Raw genomic sequence first — 18,454 nt, 5'->3', positions numbered from 1 at the left:
CCCCTAGGCCAGGCTGCCCTACATGACCTCTCACTGCCTTTCATGCCCATCATGGTCCACGCCAGTCGCCTTTCCTGGGATTTCCTGAAAACGCTATGCAGAAAATCCATGCAAACAGTCCTGAAAGTCTTTCAGGCCAGGTACCATGAGAGACACTAGCGCACCTCCTGAGTCACCGTGCAGGTTAGAGTTGTGCCCACAGGTGCAGGGCCCTGGGGTGGCAGCTGGCGCGGATACATCTTTAACTGTGTGCCAGGCAGTTGACAGATACCAACTCATCTAATCCTCATGGCAACCCTGTGGAGTGGATACTCCTGGTATCCCATTTTGCAGATGGAAAACTGAGGCTCTGAGGGTTAGGCAGTCAGTCTAAGGTCACAGCTGGTGAAACACGGAGATGGCATTTGAACCAAGTTCTTCTGGCTCAGGATTTGCGCCCTTAACTGCCCGTGTATACTAGCCCCTCAGAGGCCAGTTCACTGGTGGGAATGAGGCTGGAGGTGGCCGGTGGGTAGGTTGTGAAGGGAGGGGTCAGGCTTGGCGTTGGCTTTGCGTCCAAGTAGCTCCTGCAAGTTAGTTAGTTGCTTAGCTTGGATTCTCATGTGAGGAGAGCGTGCTTCCTGCTTTACCGGGTGAGCATGGAGACTGAGAAGTAACAGCTGGTGCTTGGTCCGCGCTCAGTGCATTGGTGGGAGAGAAGGGCCCACAGACCGGGGCTTAAACAACAGAGATTAATTTTCTCACAGTCCTGGAGGCTGGAGGTCTGAGGTCAAGGTGTTGGCAGGGCTGGTTCCTCCTGAGGCCTCTCTCCTTGGCTTACAGACGGCCGCCTTCCTCCGGGTATTCACATGGTCGCCCTGCCCTCTGTGTGTGTCTGTGTCCTACTGTCCTCTATATAAATAAGAAACTCTATGTATAAGTTTAGGGCGCAACCTACTGACCTCATTTTAACATAATTACCTCTTTAAAGACCCTGTTTCCGAATTCTGAAGTACTGGGGTTAGGGCTTCAGCATGTGAGTTTGGGGTGGGAGAGCACAGTTCAGCCCCTAACTGGGAACAGAAGCTACAGTGCACTCAGGAGGTGGAGAACACAGACGCTTTTCAGGCCGGGCTCCTGGGACCCTCTGAACACCCCTTAGGGGCACCCCTACTTGTGTATACACACACGCACACACACGCACACACACACACCCGCACCCGCACACATACCTCCACACACGCGCGCACACGCACACACACACCCCCGCACCCGCACACACACATGCCAACACACGCACACAGTGCTGGCACACCCGTAAAATTAGATCCAGTCATCAATGTAAGAACTGTTGCTTGAATACTTTGTATCTGCTGGGCACAGTGGAGCTTGGCAGTTGTGAGCAAAATAGAGTGTTTCTGAGTCCCATGGACCTGAGTCTCTTCTTTTAACTGTCTTTTCTTTTTTTAATTTAATTTAATTTAATTTTTTTTTTGGCCCCATGGCATGCGGGATCTTAGTTCCCTGACCAGGGATTGAACCCATGCCCCCTGCAATGGAATCAAGGAGTCCTAACCACTGGACCGCCAGGGAATTCCCTTAACTGTCTCTTCTTTTTTTCTGTTTTGGATTTTCACCAGAGACCAGCCTGGGAAACGCATGTCATCCAAGAGGGGGAATTTGTGCATTTGTGCACAACCAGGAGGAGTCATCGGACTCTCTCCCCTGCTGTCATAACAACAGTTTGTTTTGACCGCTCACCCTGACCCAAGGCCTGAGCTTTAAGTCCATCTGCTGTGTCCCACCTGAGTTGGTTTGGCCCGCAAGCTAAGCATGGGGTTTATGTTTTTAAATGGTCAAAAAAAATTAAAAGAAGAAGAATATTACGTGACACATGAGAATTAGATGAAACGAAAATTTCCACGTCCCGAAATGAAGCTCTGTGGGGAGCTGGGCGCACGTGTTCATTTACGACTCATCCAGGGCTGCGCTGGCGCTTGGACTGAAGGGGAGCAGCTGCAGAGACCAGACGGCCCAGAAAGGCCGCTACGCCCGGGCCTTTACCACGGGGCCCTTTACAGAAAAGCTTGCCTCCCGCCCCAGGCTTTCTGATCCGCACAGCCGCGCCATGGGGTGGGGCAGGTGCAGACCCATTTTGCAGTCGTGAGGATTAAGGCTTAGAAGGTGTATAGCGTACAGCTTGGTGCTGATGGAGGCGGGCTTTGAATGGGCTCGCTGACTCCAAAGCCCCTCTCCCGTGCGCTGTCCACACGCTCTTCGGACGTGGCCCGATTCACAGCAGCCCCCAGACTAGTCCCCTCGGTTAAGGGCAAGCCAGTCCTTCAGATGCTCAGGCCAAACGCCGTGGTGCCTCTGGACTCTTCGCTTGCTCTCATACCCACACCCAGTCCGTCAGCACATCCTTTCCTCTCTACCTTCAATCATATCCTGAGTTTGCTTCTTTCCATCCCAGCCACCTGGGCCCGGCCTCTTGCTCAGGCTCAGGCTGTCTCTGGGGGCCCGCAGGGTAAAGCCCTCGTCCTGGCAGGGCTTGCAGAGCCCTGTGCCCTGGCCCGTGGCCCCTCCAGCGTCTGTCCTTTTGCTCCCTCCGCTGGCTCTCCGGCAGTCCTGCTGGCCTCCTCGCTCAGCCCGCCGGACCTCTGCTCTTGCCGGCCCCTCTCTCTGGAACGTTCTTCCTCCATCCGCGGGCCTCGCCCTCCTCCCTCCCTCAAGGCTCACATCACCTCTGAGAGGCCATCCCTGACCGCTGGTTCTGCGGTCACAGCCCGCACCTTCCTGCTCAAGATCTTCTCCGTCGCACTTCCCGCCTACTATGATACAGTCCAGCGTTTCCCTTGCTGAGTACAGATCTCTGCTCTGAGGTGTTTGTTTGTTTGTTCACTGCTGCGTCCTCAGTGCCCAGAGCAGAGCCTGGCAGACAGTAGGTGCTCTACTTTGTGCAGTGGGTGAGTGAGTGGGTCCCTTGGCGGGGACAGGGCAGTGGGTAGCTGAGGGCTGGCGGGTTCTCTTGGACGAGGCTTCCACACCGTGTCGCGAGGCTACCCCACCCTGGAATGTTGGAGCGTCATCAGGAATAGAACGGAACGGGCTCCCGCCTGCACTCGTGGGCCGGGCCCCGTCCCGGGAGCCCCAGCCTCAGTGGCGGCATCTGTGCGCGCTCGGCCCTCTGAGCTCTGGAAGTGGGGAGGGTAGGTAGGGATTTAATAATGCCCGGCTTCTGCTGCCTGTGTCCTGGGACAGGTGAGGACAAGAAGACTGTCATGGGCAGCTGAGGCAGACGCAGGCCATTGGGAGGACAGTCCCGGTCCCTGGAGGAGAAGGTGGAGGCCGAGGGCTCCTCTGCTTTGTCCCCTGATTGAGGCCTGGGCGGGAGCATCCTGGGTGGCGGCCGTCTGTGTCAGCGGCTTGGGTGCAGGCAAAGCAGAGCCATCAGAGCCGGCCGCTGGCTTCGGGGAGGAGCCTGGGGTGTGAGGGACAGTCCGTGCCCCTAAGAAAGGCTGGGCCTTTGATAGCCAGGCCGGAGCCTCACGGCGGGCTCCCGTGCTGTTCCCACGCTTCCGGCCGTTTCCGTGCTCCTCGGTGTAGATAACACCTGTCCCCTAATGGCCTTACTGAGCGGTGCTGCTTTGGAAGACGGTCCTGGGGTCAGGGGCCGAGAGGAGAGGTCTGCTCCTCCAGGACGGTCCCCTCCTGACAGCATGGAGAGGGAAACAGCGACGCTGGGGTTCGGTGCCGCGACAGCCGCGGCCCACCCCGTCCCCGCCCCGCTGCAGCACAGCCCGGGAGGAGGAGGCCCAGTGGCGGCAGGAGCGGGGCCTCCGGGGCCGGGATCGCAGGGCGGCGGGCAGGCCCGTTCTCCCACAGCCCTTCTGGAAAGTCAGCCCGGTCGTGGTGAAGTCACGCCACCGTGAGGGTCACCTGAACCTCGGCAGCCCTGGTGGCCGGCTTTTCACCTGCAGATCTGGGCTTGCCCCTGACGCCTCTGCCTTCTCTGTTTTCCCGGAGGGGAGCCCGGCCTCTCTTCTTACCTCCGAGGCCTCGGGAGGTCCCAAGGCCTGGGGTGAACTGTCCTGGAACAAAAGAAGCATATTTGCGTGAAATCTGTGTTTCATTGGCCGTTGGGCAAGTTGAGTGGCAGCACAAGAGTCCTGGAAACTTGGTCACTGGTCACTGGCCCTGGGGCTTTCAGTGAATCGATTTCTTGAGAATTGGCCGAGAGCCAGCAGCATGACAGTGGACAAGGGACTGACCTCTTGGGCCTTGGTTTCTTGTCTCTAACACGTGGGTAGCTCGAGGGTTCTCGCAAGATCACGTAAATATCAAGATCAGTGAGGAGCCTGGCCCGTCACCCGAGAGGCCAGTGAGGATGGTGGCACCGGCCTTTCCCAGTTGGCACTTACCCATGGGCCTTGGTCGCTTCTGCCCTCTGCAATCTGAGCCCAGGAGGACCTGGCCACCCCGATGTGCACCTGGACCAGGGGCTGGGAGACGGGGGGAGGGAGTGATGCAGGGCGAGGGGAGGGCCTCCCTGCTCTCCAGTCTAAGAGGAACAAAGATCTCCCAGGCCACGGAGAGCCGGACGGCGCCCCTGCCCAGAGCCGGGAGGCTGCTCTCTCCCCAGAGAAAAGTGGGCAGTGGTGTCCGGCCTGGCCGGGGAGGCGGGGGCAGGGAGGGTCCTGCTTCCTCCCGAGGTCGTGTTGGGGGCAGGACCGCACCCTGGCTGCTTCCCAAGCCGAGGACTCATCTCAGGGCAGCCCGTGCATTTGGGGCTGGTTGTGTTAGAAAACCCCAGTAGCTTCCTCCAATGCAGGGAACACCCAGCTCTCCCTGCTCCCGGGAGGCCCCTTCGCTCCTCGCACAGGACACTTCACTTTTGGTCACCAAATGTGGGGTGTTTTCCCCACGCCAAGCACTTCTCTGCAATACCAGCTGAGTGTCCCACAGTGTAGCCCAATTCTGACACCATCTACCTGGAGAGAGCGTCAGACCCCGCAGGTTAAGGGCTCGGACCCACGACACTGCCCCCGCCCCTCAGATGCCAATCACTGTTAGGTCCCCAGGTTACCCACAATTCTGTCCGACTTAGCTGTAAATCAGGGTCCCATGACCTCTTCCCCCTTTGGATTCAAGTGATTTGCTAGAGCGGCTCAGAGAAGACAGGGAAACATTGATTGGTTTGCCAGTTTATTAGAGGATATGGTGAAGAATCAGAAGAACAGCCAGAAGAGGAGATACACAGGCTAGGTCGGGGAGGGTCCCAGAGCAGGAGCTGCTGTCCCCATGGGGCTGGGGTGTGTGGGTGTGTTCGCTCCGAACCCCGGCTGCTGGGATTCTAATGGACACTTCACCACGTCGTCGCCATGAACCCCAGTTTCAGCTCCTCTCGCTGCTCAAGAGAATGGGGGCAGGGCTGAAAGTTCCAAGTCTCTAATCACGGCTTGGTCTTTCCTGAGGCCAGGAGCCATCCAGGAGCCCACCTGGGGCCACCTCGCTGAACAGAAGACACTCCTATCGCTGGGAAGTGTCAAGGGTTTCAGGGCCCCCGTGCCAGGAACAGGGCGGGTGGGGGCAGACCAAGATACAGTTTCTATTATCTCACTCAGCGCCTGGCCTGGGCGTGCCGAGGCCCTGCCTTGCGGAGGTCCGCCCCCAGCCCTCTTCCTTCCCTCCCCCTCAGTGAGCGCTCAGTCCAGGCAGGGAGGGGGTTTGCAGAGCTGCAGCCCCCTGAGGCGGGCTGTATTGCCAGACCAGCCGGCGGCCAGCTTCCATTGTCCACAGAGTGAAGAGCCAAGAGTCCCAGGAACGAGACGGTGCAGTGGCAGCCCCTGCGTCTGTTATCTGTCCCTCCTGTGTGCACAGGGAGGGACCTGGCCTGAACGTCTGGGCTGAGGTGGGGGGAGGGGGAGGCGTTTTCTGCCTGTGGCTCTCTGAGGTCTTCTATCAGCATCTCTGGCCGGGGCCCATGGAGGTCTGTGCCCAGACGGCCCCCTTGGCCCGCTTTCCTGGGGATTCAGGCTGCCTCACAGACCAGCAGCCGGGAGCCTGCCTGGGGACGTAGTGAAGCTGGGTGAAGTCCCTCGTGGGTCCCAGAGAACGTGGTCGTCCTACGTTGGGACAAGGAGGTAGGGAGACGGGTCCGTCTGGCGGGCTTGGCTCTCCCATCACCCCAGCCAGACCCTCACTCCCCCCTGCATCAGATGCCAATCACAAGTAGTAGGTCCTGTAGCTGTGCCTGGCGGCCAGCATGCTGTCTTTGGTTTATCTGGATGATAAAGAGTTTTAAAGTAGGCAATCCCTTTGGAAGAGACTGCGGGGGGGCTCACGGCGCCCTTGCTCGCTGCTTTTGCGCTGTGAACTCCAGCTCAACAGAATTAGGCCCCCCGCCCAGGGCACTCCCTGGCCCAGCAAACGATTCGGCCAGTCCCCCTCCCGCGCTCGCCTGAGTCCCGTCCGCAGGGTGAGAGATTATTTCCAGTTGGTTGGCTTCCAGGGGTGTTATGCTTAGACAGCAAGTTGATTTCAGACCAGCGCATTGCACAGAAACCCACATGAGACACTGACCCCGGGCCCTGCGGCCGAAGAGGTCTGGTCAGAGCTATGAGGGTGCTGGTTCAGTCATGCTCACCGTGGACGACGTTCTGGAGCAGGTCGGGGAGTTCGGTTGGTTCCAGAAGCAAGCCTTCCTGATCCTGTGCCTGATCTCTGCCGCCTTCGCCCCCATCTACGTGGGCATCGTCTTCCTGGCCTTCACCCCGGACCACCGCTGCCGGAGCCCCGGGGTGGCCGAGCTGAGCCGGCGATGCGGCTGGAGCCTGGCCGAGGAGCTCAACTACACGGTGCCGGGCCCGGGGCCCGAGGGCCAGGCCTTCCCCCGCCGGTGCCGCCGCTACGAGGTCGACTGGAACCAGAGTGCCCTCGGCTGCGTGGACCCGCTGGCCGGCCTGGCCGCCAACAGCAGCGTCCTGCCTCTGGGCCCCTGTCGGCACGGCTGGGTGTACGACACGCCCGGCTCCTCCATCGTGACCGAGGTACGAGCGGGCGCTGCGCTGGGGCGAGCCTGTGGGTTTCGGGCCAGGGAGGAAATACACGACAAAGAGTAGCAGGTTCAGCTTCACGTCAGGAAAGCGGGAGCGGGGCTGTGCCCCCCGAACGCTGGCATCAGCAGGCTGCAGGCTGGGCCCTCGGGAACCTTCCCTTGTTTAATCCTCCACAGACTCTGGGTGTTAGAGGAAGAAACCGAGGAGAGACCATCGAGAGCCGGGCTGAGCTGGATTGCTTGGACGCGGGTCTCTGGGGAGACCGGGGCTCCTCTTCTCTCTGCCCCGCTGGCTCCTCCGCAGGCCTGCAGAATTCACCTGGGGTCTAGCTTCCCCACTGTTAGAATTGTGAAGCGCCCCCCGTCCCCCCCCCCCCCCCTGCCGCATTCAGGAGCCATGGACACGTGACAGCTAACCACTGGCCTCTGAGGCGGGTGGAAGCCGCCCTGGAGTCAGACAGAATCGCAGCCAGGCCCCGGGTTGGCTGAGCGTCACTGAGTAGGTTACTCAACCTCTCTGAGCCTCAGTTTCCTCGTCAGTAAACCAGCGACGATAACGCCCTGCCTTCACAGGGGTCAGCGTGAAGGTGCTGAGCAGACAAGCCGAGCCATGCTGGGTGTCCCACTGACGGCCCACGGGAGAGGGGCATGGTGGCAAAGGCTTTGCCTGCATAGTTTAATGAGTTATCTGAGCGTTTGCTCTGCGAATATTTTACTTAAAAGGCATCAGGTTGTTTTTCCTTCACGGGCCCTTTGGAACGTGTTGTACTGTGACAAGCGCAGGCACTTGGAAACTGGCCTCAAGGTCACGTGGTGAAGCCGCAGACCAGAACTATGCAGAGTCTGTCTGTCGGCAGAGCTCGGTTTCGGTGAGGGTGCTACTCACCTGAAACAAGGGAACTGAGTAGTCTCAGCATCAACACATCTGGGCTCTTGCCGGAGAAAAGCGCCGTGTCCGCTCCTCTGGCCTCGCCAGCTCACTGTCTCGAGGAGGGCGGGGGCCAGAGCAGGGAGTTTCCCCCAAGGAGGGAGCAGGGCGGGTGCTATTGCACGAACATCTGACCTCCAAGGCATCCTCCAACGACAGATGTCCAATTGGAAGACATCTCCCAGGGATACTGAACTGTCCACTATTCTCGCTGGGAATCTAGAAATAGACCAGGATGGGGAAGTGTTGTTCTCTGTGGCTGCAGTATACTCTGCTTGGAAAGGATCAGATGCAAGAATTCATCCACTCACTCCTCCATCTGTTCATTCAGTAAACGTATCTGAGCCTTTCCTCTGCTCGGGCACTGGGTGTGATGCCAGGAGGGAGACAGAGAAGAAACCTATGAGGTTTAAGGAGTTTGCAGTCTCCAGGGAGTGAGGGACAGATGGCAGTGGTGAGAATAAGACCGGCGTCCCAGACCACGTGTGGGAGATGCAGAGGGGCCAGTAGGCTCTAAGGAGGGGGATCTTAGCTACTGAGCTGATCACGGGGGTCTTCCAGAAGGAGGTGGCATTTTTTAAAAAATTGAAGTATAGTTAATTTACAATGTTGTGTTAGTTTCAGGTGTACAGCAAAGTGATTCAGGTATACATACCTACATATCTATTTTTTTTTCAGATTCTTTTTCCTTTAAGGTTATTACAAAATATTGAGTATAGTTCCCTGTGCTATACAGTAGGTCTTCAGGAAGTGGCATTTGAATGGAGCCTCAGGTGGTATTTTGAGCAGCAAGGAGAGGGAACAGAGTGGGCGGGGAAGCGTGAGCCAAAGCTCAGGGGAGAGGGAGCCGGTGCTACATTCGGACAGCAACGAGCTGTTAAATTGATTGGAATCCAGGGTCCAGCAGAGGAGTCCCAGGGGAGAATGGTGGTGCCAGCTCACCTTCAGGCCAGAGCACTGAGTCCTTACGCAGGTCACCGGATAAAATACAGGACGCCTGTTAAATTTGAATTTCAGGTAAACAACAAACACTTTTTTAGGCTAATTAAGTCCCAGGTATTGCACAACATTTGATACAAATGTTGTGCAATACCTGGGAATACAACGGAGGCTGGGAATGCAAATACTGCAGGGGGCATATTTATACTAAAAAAAGAGTTGTTTATCTGAAATTCCAATTCAACGGGGCACCATGTATTTTTTTTTTCCTCTAAATCTGGCCACCCTGCCTTCGTGCCAAACAAGGGAGCTTGCTGGTCAGGCAGAGGAGGAAGACCATCCTCGCTGGACCTTGGGGATGGTCCAGGCGCTGGTGGGCGTGGGGCCGGGGGCTTCTTCAGGCGGGGAGAGCTTGAGGAGGCCGAGACATGAGTCCCGGCGGGACTGTCAACCAACGTGGTTGTCACAGGAATGAAAAGAAGAACCGATTTAAGAGACACAGGCCCGGCAGGGGCTGGGGGGAAGGATGGGGCCAATTTGCCAGAGGGTTCTGGCTGGGGAGGAAGGGGAACCAAGCTCCTGAAAACTGAGGCTGGAACACAGGGCAGTAGCGGTTGGTGCAGGTGAGGGAGCCTGGCCAGGTGGTGGCCTGAGCGGGGCAGTGGACTTGGAGAGGAGGGGACACAGAACCGTTTGGCCAACTGTGGGCTTCCAGTTGCCCTACGATCCAGCGTTGGGGAGGCCTGGGAGGGTGAGGTGAGGGGCTGTAGGGTAGAGTTCATCTGGGGACCCGCTGAGTGTGAGGGACGGTGGGACCCAGCTGGAGGTGATGAAGGGCCATGAGAGAGGGGACCCTGAGGTCAGGAGCGTGAGAACAATTTCTCCTGGAAGGAGCGGGCTTCCCTCTAACTCTCCCTTCCCACTGCCTCGGAACCCCTTTTGCCTCCTCTCCGCATCCAAAGCTGAAGCTTAATTTGGGGGTAATTCACCTTTGTTATTCATTTCTGCAGAAATAATCTTTAACTTGGCCTTGCCTTGGACATTGGAACTGGCTTAAGGGAGGACGATGAGGTGACCTGTTTGAATACCCGGCTCCGCTCCCCTCCTCGTCCTGGGGGCGGAGGTCAGGGTCCATCTGGGGCAGGAATGTGCCGTTTCCAATCTCGCCTGATCCCAGGGATCACCTGGATTCCGATCCGTATCTGCTGAGACAGGATCCATGGGAACCTGTATTCTAACGAGGACGCTGGGTGATTCTGTGCTCGGGCGAGCTTGGTGAACACTGTGTTGCTCTATAGGTTGTGTTCCCACCACACGGCCTGGTCCCAGTGAAATTCCAGCAGGGACGGTGACCCGGCCTAGGTCACCCCATCCTGCACTCCCCCTGTGCAGCCCCAGGCTTTCCCCAGGGGCCAGGCTTGTCTTCCTGGTGGCACAAAAGTGTCTGGAGGCAGTGGCAGGGTTTGGGAGCACAGGGGCAGGCAGGCTTACAAGCCTTGCAGGTGCCTCCGGACCGAGACCCTCAGCGCAGCTGGGGGCAGAGTTCTCAGGGAAGGGGGGGTTAGCAGGGAAGGCCGGGTGCCCCTTCCTTGAGCTCCGCGAACACTCTGGCTTCTGCACGCCCCCGGGGAAGGATGGCACCCAGGGCATTTCAGGAAGGGTGGCAGGGACATCTTACAAATATGCTGACTGCAAAGAGTAGAACAAACCCAGGGCAAAAAGACCGGTGCCCTGCGGCTTTGGTGAAATCTAGCATGCACAGAAAGTCGTCTTGGGTGACGTGGGCGGAGGCTGCAAAGAGGCGGCTGCAGGTGCAGACCTGGGTCAGCTGGATAACACCCAGGAGAGGCCTCCCCCGCGTTCTGCGGACAGGGACCAGGCAGCAGGAAAGCCAAAGATCTGCAGGAGAAGCTTCCTGGCGAGGGCGTGTTTTCATTTTAAAGGGAATAAACACCTGGACCGGCAGAGAATGGGAGTGACTGGTATCTCATCCCGTCTCTCAGATCTGAGCTACTCTTGCGAGCAGACAGCGGGCTCTGAGCATGAGACAGATGGTAGCGCGAGCTCAGTATTAGTTTCTGAAAGGCCAGTGGTAGCAAGGAGTTTTACCTATATTTTATTTTTAACAGTGCTCATGATGGATCCCCGGGACCGGGAAAAGGGCATGGCTCGTGTGGGCAGCTTTAGATTTTTAAAGGTGATGGGTAACAAAGCCTCCACTGAAAAAGTCAAATGGTTTATTACCTACCAAACCATTTGCGCATGATTTGTCCCTGCAGTGCCTGCACTAGCTCTGTGACGGTGACAGGACGGGCACCACACACCTATCAGACTGGGAGACTGAGGCCCAAAGTTGCTAAGTGACCTCCCTGCGTCACACCCCACAGTGTCGCCTGGTGGGGCGGAACCATGAACCCAAAGTGTCCCTGGACACCACCCAGCTGGTGCTGTGCCAGGAATGGGGAGGCGAGGCCCCCGGCGGCCGCCCCCCGGTCCCTCTCGCGTCCCTGGGGCGCCGTCCTGCTTCCTGCACCTCTGAGCTCTAAGCGGTGATGCTTCGGCACTCGGGCCTCCCAGCTTGCCCAGGCGTGTGGGCACCACCACGCGTGTGCCAGGCATGGAGGGGACCCCACACACACCAGTGTCCTTCCCCAGGGGACCCGCTCCTGCCTTTGCCTAGGTCTTTCCCCCTCAATCCCTCCCTCCGAGTCTCCTGCCACCCCCGGGTCCCCCCCTACCACCTGCACACCGTGTAGCACACGGGCTGCCCCCGAGAAGCTCCCGCCGCCGGGCCTCTGTGTCTTTGCTCAGCAGTTCTCGTGTTGACACTCACAGCTCCATCAGTCATGACCGATTTACATAACTACTGCTAGAATTTACATAATTAAACATGTAATTAATATGTACTTAATTAAGGGCCTTGACCAATTCTGGAAACCATTTATTTTACCACATTTCTGTCTTTGGATAATTACTTTGCTGCATTTCCTTTAGAAGGCTTCCCTTTTGGCCGTGCTGTCGTTTGATAACTGTCAGTGGCACTTGACAACAGCCTCTTTAGTGTATATTGAGGGTAAAGCCAAGGTAAGGATATTAGGCATGTAATGACATTGACTGAGATTCACCAGAAACCTTGAATTTGTCTTATGAAAATGTGGTAAAGAGAAAAAGATGTGAAGCACCTGGGGGATCCCACATTTTGTGTTGTGCGTTTACGTTGTCCGGAGGGAGGGTAGAAGGTGTAGTTTGACTTACAAACGGTCTTGTGTTTTCGGCCCCTCCGACCGCGGTGTGACCCGCAGTTTAACCTGGTGTGCGATGACTCTTGGAAGGTGGACCTCCTTCAGTCCTGTGTGAATGTGGGCTTCTTCCTGGGCTCCCTGGGCATCGGCTACATTGCAGACAGGTACGTAAAGGCCGATCCAACTAAACAGCATCAACACCATGGAGAGAACGGGCTTTAGGGGCCAATGGCGGGAGAATGTGGCCAGTGGGAATCTTTGCAGAAGTTGAGGGAGACAAGACATGGCAGCGAGTGCTCTGGACTTTGTGGGGCAGCAGGACGGAGGCAGGTGGGGATTTAGGATGGATTTCAGAGGTTGAAACTGCATGCAGAGTGTATAGCTGGGGTGCGGGGCTGAGAGGAAGGGGGACAAAGCCACTGTTTATGCTTCTAGCAGATGGGTGGAGGCGGGCAGAGCCATTTTTTGAGACGAGACAGAATGGGTTAGGAACAGCCTTGGTTGCTGCCCTTTGGGGTGAAGCGGGTGGGAGCAAGCAAGAGTTCTGTCTTGGAAGTGTTGAGATTGGAGATGTGTTCAGAGTAGCCTGTGAGACAGAGAAGAGATGCCAAGTAGGCAGCTGGATTATGAGGTTTGGGCTAGAGTTAAATATTTGGGATTTGTCACTGGCAATTGGTATTTAAAGCTATAAACCATGTCTGAGATAAGCTAGGAGAGGGCATATGGAGAGAAGATCCACATGTAGAAGTTGGTGGGCAATGGCAGTGTCAGTGGAAGTTTGAAGGTAAGTGAGAGATGAGAGAGTGGATTTCTGTGTGTGGACGACTCTTCCCCACACACACCCCCGCATTTCCTTAAAGCATGTTAATTTCATCTTTACATGTGGGAAGAAGTTGGAGTGAATTTTTCAGTCACAGTAGATTAGAATATTTTTAGCATTTATTTATTTATTTATTTTCAGGAGTAGATAATTTTCATGTATGAGTTTAAAAAATATATATTTATTTTGTTTCTTAAATTCCACACATGAGTGAGATCACATGGTATTTGTCTTTCTCTGACTACTTTCACTTAACATAATACCCTCTATGTCCATCTATGTTGTCACAAATTTATTCTTTTCTGTGGCTGAGTAATATTGCATTATTATATACACACACACACACACACACACCCCAAATCTTTATTCATTCATCGATTGATGGATATTTAGGCTGCTTCCATATATTGACTATTGTAAATAATGCTGCAATAAACATAGGGGTGCAGATATCTTTTTGAATTAGTGTTTTTATTTTCTTTGGAAAAATACCCAGATGTGGAACTGCTGGATTTTATGGTAGTTCCATTTTAAATTTTTGGAAGAAACTCCACACTGTTTTCCATAGTGGCTGCATCAATTTACATTCCCACCAACAGTGTACTAAGGTTCCCTTTTCTCCACATCCTTGTCAACACGTTATTTATTGTCTGTTTGATAATAGCCATTCTGACAGGTGTGAGGTGATATCTTATAGTTTTGATTTGCATTTCCCTGATGATTAGTGATGTTGAGCATCTTTTCATGTGTTTGTTGGCCATCTGTATGTCCTCATTGGAACAATGTCTATTCAGATCCTCTGACCATTTTAAAATCTGGTTGTTTGTTTTTTTGATATTGAGTTGTATGAGCTCTTTATATATTTTGGATATTAACCTCTTATCAGATATATTGTTTGCAAATATCTTCTTCCATTCTGTAGACAGCCTTTTCATTTTGTTGATAGTTTTTTTTGCTGTGCAAAAGCTTTTTAGTTTGATGGAATACCATTTGTTTGTTTTTGCTTTTGTTTTCCTTGCCTGAGGAGACATATCCAAAAAATATTGCTAAGACTGATGTCAAAGAGCATACTGCCTATGTTTTCTTCCAGGAGTTTTGTAGTTTCAGGTCTTACCTTCAAGTCTTTAATTCATTTTGAGTTTACTTTTGTATATAGTGTGAGAAAGTAGTCTAGTTTGATTCTTTTGCATGTAGCTGTCCAGTTTTCCCACCATCATTTATTGAGGAGGCTGTCTTTTTCTTATTGTATATTCTTGCCCCCTTTTTCATAGATTAATTGACATATAAGTGTGGGCTTATTTCTGGGCTCTCTATTCTGTTCCATTGATCTATATGCCTGTTTTTGTGCCAGTACCATACTGTTTTGATTACAGTGGCTTTGTAGTATATTTTGAAATCAGGGAGCCTGATACCTCCAGCTTCGTTCTTCTTTCTCAAGATTGTTTTGGCTATTTGGAGTCTTTTGTGTTTCCATACAAATTTTAGAATTATTTGTTCTACTTATGTGAAAAATGTCATTGGTATTCTATGGTATTGTATTGTATTAAATTCAATACATTGTATTGAATCTGTAGATTGCCTTGAATGAAGTATGGTCATTTTAACTATTAATTCTTCCAATCCATGAGCACAGTATATCTTTCCATTTTTTTGTATTGTCTTCAATTTTTCATCAATGTCTTATGGTTTTCTGAGTACACATCTTTTACTTCCTTGGTTAGATTTATTCCTAGGTATTTTATTCTTTTTAATGCAATTGTAAATGGGATTGTTTCCTTAATTTCTCTTTCTGATAGTTTGTCATTACTGTATAAAAATGCAACAGATTTCTGTATATTAATTTTGCAGCCTGTAACTGCTGAATTCATTGATTAGTTCTAATAGTTTTTTTGGTGACATCTTTAGGATTTTCTACATATAGTTTGTCTTCTGCAGTGACTGTTTTACTTCTTCTGTTGGATTCCTTTCTTCTTTCTTTCTTTTCCCTTTGTTTCTTTCTTTCTTTGTTTCTTTCTTTCTTTCTTCCTTCCTTCCTTTCTCTTTCTTTCTTTCTTCCTTTCTTCCTTTCTTCCTTTCCTCCTTCCTTTCTTCCTTCCTTTCTTTCTTCCTTCCTTTTCTTTCTTTCTTTCTTTCTTTTTCTTTCTTTTTCTTTCTTCCTTCCTTCCTTCCTTCCTTCCTTTCTTTCTTTCTTTCTTTCTCTCTTTCTCTCTTTCTCTCTTTCTTTGTCTGATTGCTGTGGCTAGGACTTCCAATATCATGTTGAGTAAAAATGGTGAGAGTAGATATCCTTGTCTTGTTCCTGATCTTAGAGGAATTTCTTTCAGCTTTTCACCACTGAATATGATGTTGGCTGTGTGTTTGTCATATATGGCCTTTATTATGTTGAGGTATGTTCCCTCTATGCCTACTTTCTGGAGAGTTCTCCATTATAAATGGAGGTTGAATTTTGTCAAAAGCCTTTTCTGTATCTATTGAGATTATCATATGGTTTTTATTCTTCAATTTGTTAATGTGGTATATCACATTTGATTTGCAGACATGGAACCATCCTTGTATTCCTGAGATAAATCCTGCTTGATCATGGTGTATGATTTTTTAAAATGTATTGCTGTATTTGGTTTACTAATATTTTGTTGAAAACTTTTGCATCTATGTTCATCAGTGATATTGGCCTGTAATTTTCTCTTTTTGTGGTGTCTTTGTCTGATTTCAGTATCGGGTGATGCTGGCCTCTTAGAATGAGCTTGGAAGCATTCCTTCCTCTTCAATTTTCTGGAATAGTTTGAACAGGATAGGTGTTAACTCTTTTTTAAATGTTTGGTAGAATTCACCTGTGAAGCTGTCCGGTCCTGGGTTTTCGTATGTTGGGAAATTTTTTTAAAAATTACTGAGTCCATTTCATTACTGGTAATTGGTCTGTTCATATTTTCTATTTCTTCCTGATTCAGTCTTGAGAGATTGTATATTTCTAGAAGTTTATCCATTTCTTCTAGGTTGTTCATTTTATTGGTGTATAATGATTCGTAGTAATCTCTTATGATCCTTTGTATTTCTATGGTGTCAGTTGTAACTTCTCCTTTTTCATTTTGGATTTTATTAATTTGAGCCCTCTGTCTCTTTTTCTTGATGAGTCTGGCTAAAGATTTATCAATTTTGTTTATCTTTTCAAAGAACTGCTCTTAGTTTCATTGACTTTTTCTATTTTTTTTTAGCTCTATTACACGTATTTCTGCTCTGATCTTTATAATTTCTTTCCTTCTACTAACTTTGAGTTTTATCTGTTCTTCTTTTTCTAGTTCCTTTAGGTGTAAGATTAGGTTGTTTATTTGAGATTTTTCTTGTTTCCTGAGGTAGGCTTGTATCACTATAAACTTCCCTCTTAGAACTGTTTTTGCTGCATCCCATAGATTTTGGATCATTACGTAGATGACTCTTTAAAACAAGATAGCTGTGAAGGAAATGGGGAAGTGGAGGGGTGAAGGGTCCAGGAAGATGAGAACAATATCATGAAGAGAGCAAGGAACCAAAGGGGCTCAGTCAAGGGCTGGACCCAAGGGCAGTGGGTGAGGCTGCCTTTGGGAGGAGACACAGGAGAAAATGGATGCTGGTACTATTATGTCTGAACATTCTTGGGTAAGAAGATGTGGGCTTCAGACAAGAAGTGTCTGTATATAGAAGTTTGAGGCAAGAAGACATGGAGTAGATAAATGAAGTAGACATGCTGGAAGCCAGGAAGGAGGATGACAGAGAAAGGTAGAGGGCTTGCTGGGCCGCGGGGCAGAGATCCTGGGTGTGGGCCAGTTCAATGTAACCACATAAGAAGTTGGTCCCTTCCTTCCTTGCCTTACTGCCAGAGAATGTGGGATAAGATTTAAAAGATCGAATCAATAAAGCACAATTATGGGATGAAGTTTTAGCAAATAATTTGCCCATTTTATTCATGAAAAAGGAAGGGAAAAACACTTTTCAATAGTTATACTATTAGGGGCTTCCCTGGTGGTGCAGTGATTAAGAATGTGCCTGCCAATACAGGGGACATGGGTTTGAACCCTGGTCTGGGAAGATCCCACATGCCACGGAGCAACTAAGCCTGTGTGCCACAACTACTGAGCCTGCGCTCTAGAGCCCATGCTCCGGAACAAGAGAAGCCACCGCAATGCGAGGCCCACGCACCGCAACAAAGAGTAGCCCTCGCTCACTGCACCTAGAGAAAGCCCACACTCAGCAACGAAGACCCAACACAGCCAAAAATAAATAAAATAAAATAAATAAATTTATTAAAAAATATTTATACTATTAGAACTGAAGGTTTTCCCAGAAAAACTTGTATGACCATCGATAAGACTAACTATGTGGGGGGAAAAGCCTGGTTTCTGGTGCACCCTGTTAATAGTAATACAGTCTGTTAAATACAAAGGTAACGAGAGGAGATGAGTCTGAGAACTAGGAGAGTCACTGAGGGAGGCCACTCATCCTTGGCTGAGATGCCACATTGCTGAGAGCGGTCAGGATTCCTCTTCAGAGTGGCTTAATTAACCTCGCAAGAGCCGCTGGTCGCTGTTCACTGAGGAAGGACCAGGTCAGGCTTTGAGGAGGGGCAGTGATCAACGGACTGTATGGTCCCTCAGAAAAACTGTCTTGTCTCCCACTAGAGACACTTGCTGTCCCATCGTCCCTGTGAATACTCAATACTCACCTCCCCTCGCTGTCTCCTTGCCTCTGAAGGTTTGGCCGTAAAGTATGCCTCTTGGCCACCACCCTCATCAGCGCCATCCTGGGCGTCCTGACGGCGGTTGCTCCAGACTACACGTCCCTGCTGCTCTTCCGCCTGGGGCAGGGGCTGGTCAGCAAGGGCAGCTGGACTGCTGGCTACACCTTGAGTAAGCATCCGCTGGCCTGAGGTTTCCACACACTTTAAGAAGCCACGGAAGTCAGGTAGTGGGGTAGAATGGGATGGAGCCGAATGTGGACGTGGGTTTTTTGGGGAAGAGGATGTTTGCAGGGTCTGGAGAAAGTGTGGTCATTCTAGCTGTATTTGTTGTCTGCGTGACTAGGGCTGGGCATGCTGTCAGGATGGCCTTCTTCTCTCTCTCTCTTGCTCGCTCTCTCTCTTTCTTTTTGTTTGAGAGACACTTAAATAACCACTTAAATAAATCAGTGTTTCCGTATCAACTAATCCGTTTGGGAAAAGAAGATCACATGTGACCTGGTTACAGAGATAGGGGGTGTGCAGGAAGGGGAGACAGGTGGGAGAGTATTTTAACATTTTAAATATGAAAGAACCAGCATCTTTCAAAGTAAATACAACAAACTCAACTGGTTTGAAGGACACTAAACAGGAGAGAAGACATGGAGGAAATAAAAGAAGAGATAAACATAATGATTTTAAAAAATGAAGGGTAAAGCAATGTAATTCTATATACTATTTTTTTTCAAATTTTCTATGAAGGGTAAGAATAGAAACTGAAAAATACCTCCTTAGAAGAAGG

At 51.4% G+C, this 18,454-nt stretch overlaps 1 protein-coding gene across 3 annotated transcripts in view; it reads left to right on the top strand.

Moving 5' to 3' along the window:
- The first annotated feature begins 5,166 nt into the window (after positions 1 to 5,166).
- LOC309634461 (solute carrier family 22 member 1) overlaps positions 5,167 to 18,454 on the top strand; it is a 34,218-nt gene continuing 20,930 nt past the window's right edge. The window contains exons 1-3 of one of the 3 annotated variants that reach the window (XM_082404575.1): positions 5,167 to 7,028; positions 12,206 to 12,309; positions 17,691 to 17,845. In XM_082404575.1, the coding sequence (XP_082260701.1) occupies positions 6,618 to 7,028; positions 12,206 to 12,309; positions 17,691 to 17,845 (670 nt within the window). In that variant the 5' untranslated portion in view covers positions 5,167 to 6,617. Of the gene's footprint in view, positions 7,029 to 8,826; positions 8,982 to 12,205; positions 12,310 to 17,690; positions 17,846 to 18,454 lie in introns of those variants that run through there. The other 2 variants (XM_082404573.1, XM_082404574.1) reach the window with 2 other exon arrangements.

The sequence above is a fragment of the Balaenoptera borealis genome (assembly GCF_965194805.1).
Source record: "Balaenoptera borealis genome assembly, chromosome: 9".
Taxonomy (NCBI): Eukaryota; Metazoa; Chordata; class Mammalia; order Artiodactyla; family Balaenopteridae; genus Balaenoptera; species Balaenoptera borealis.
The sequence above is the reverse complement of the archived record's forward strand: the minus strand, read 5'-3'. Positions and strand labels throughout refer to the sequence as shown.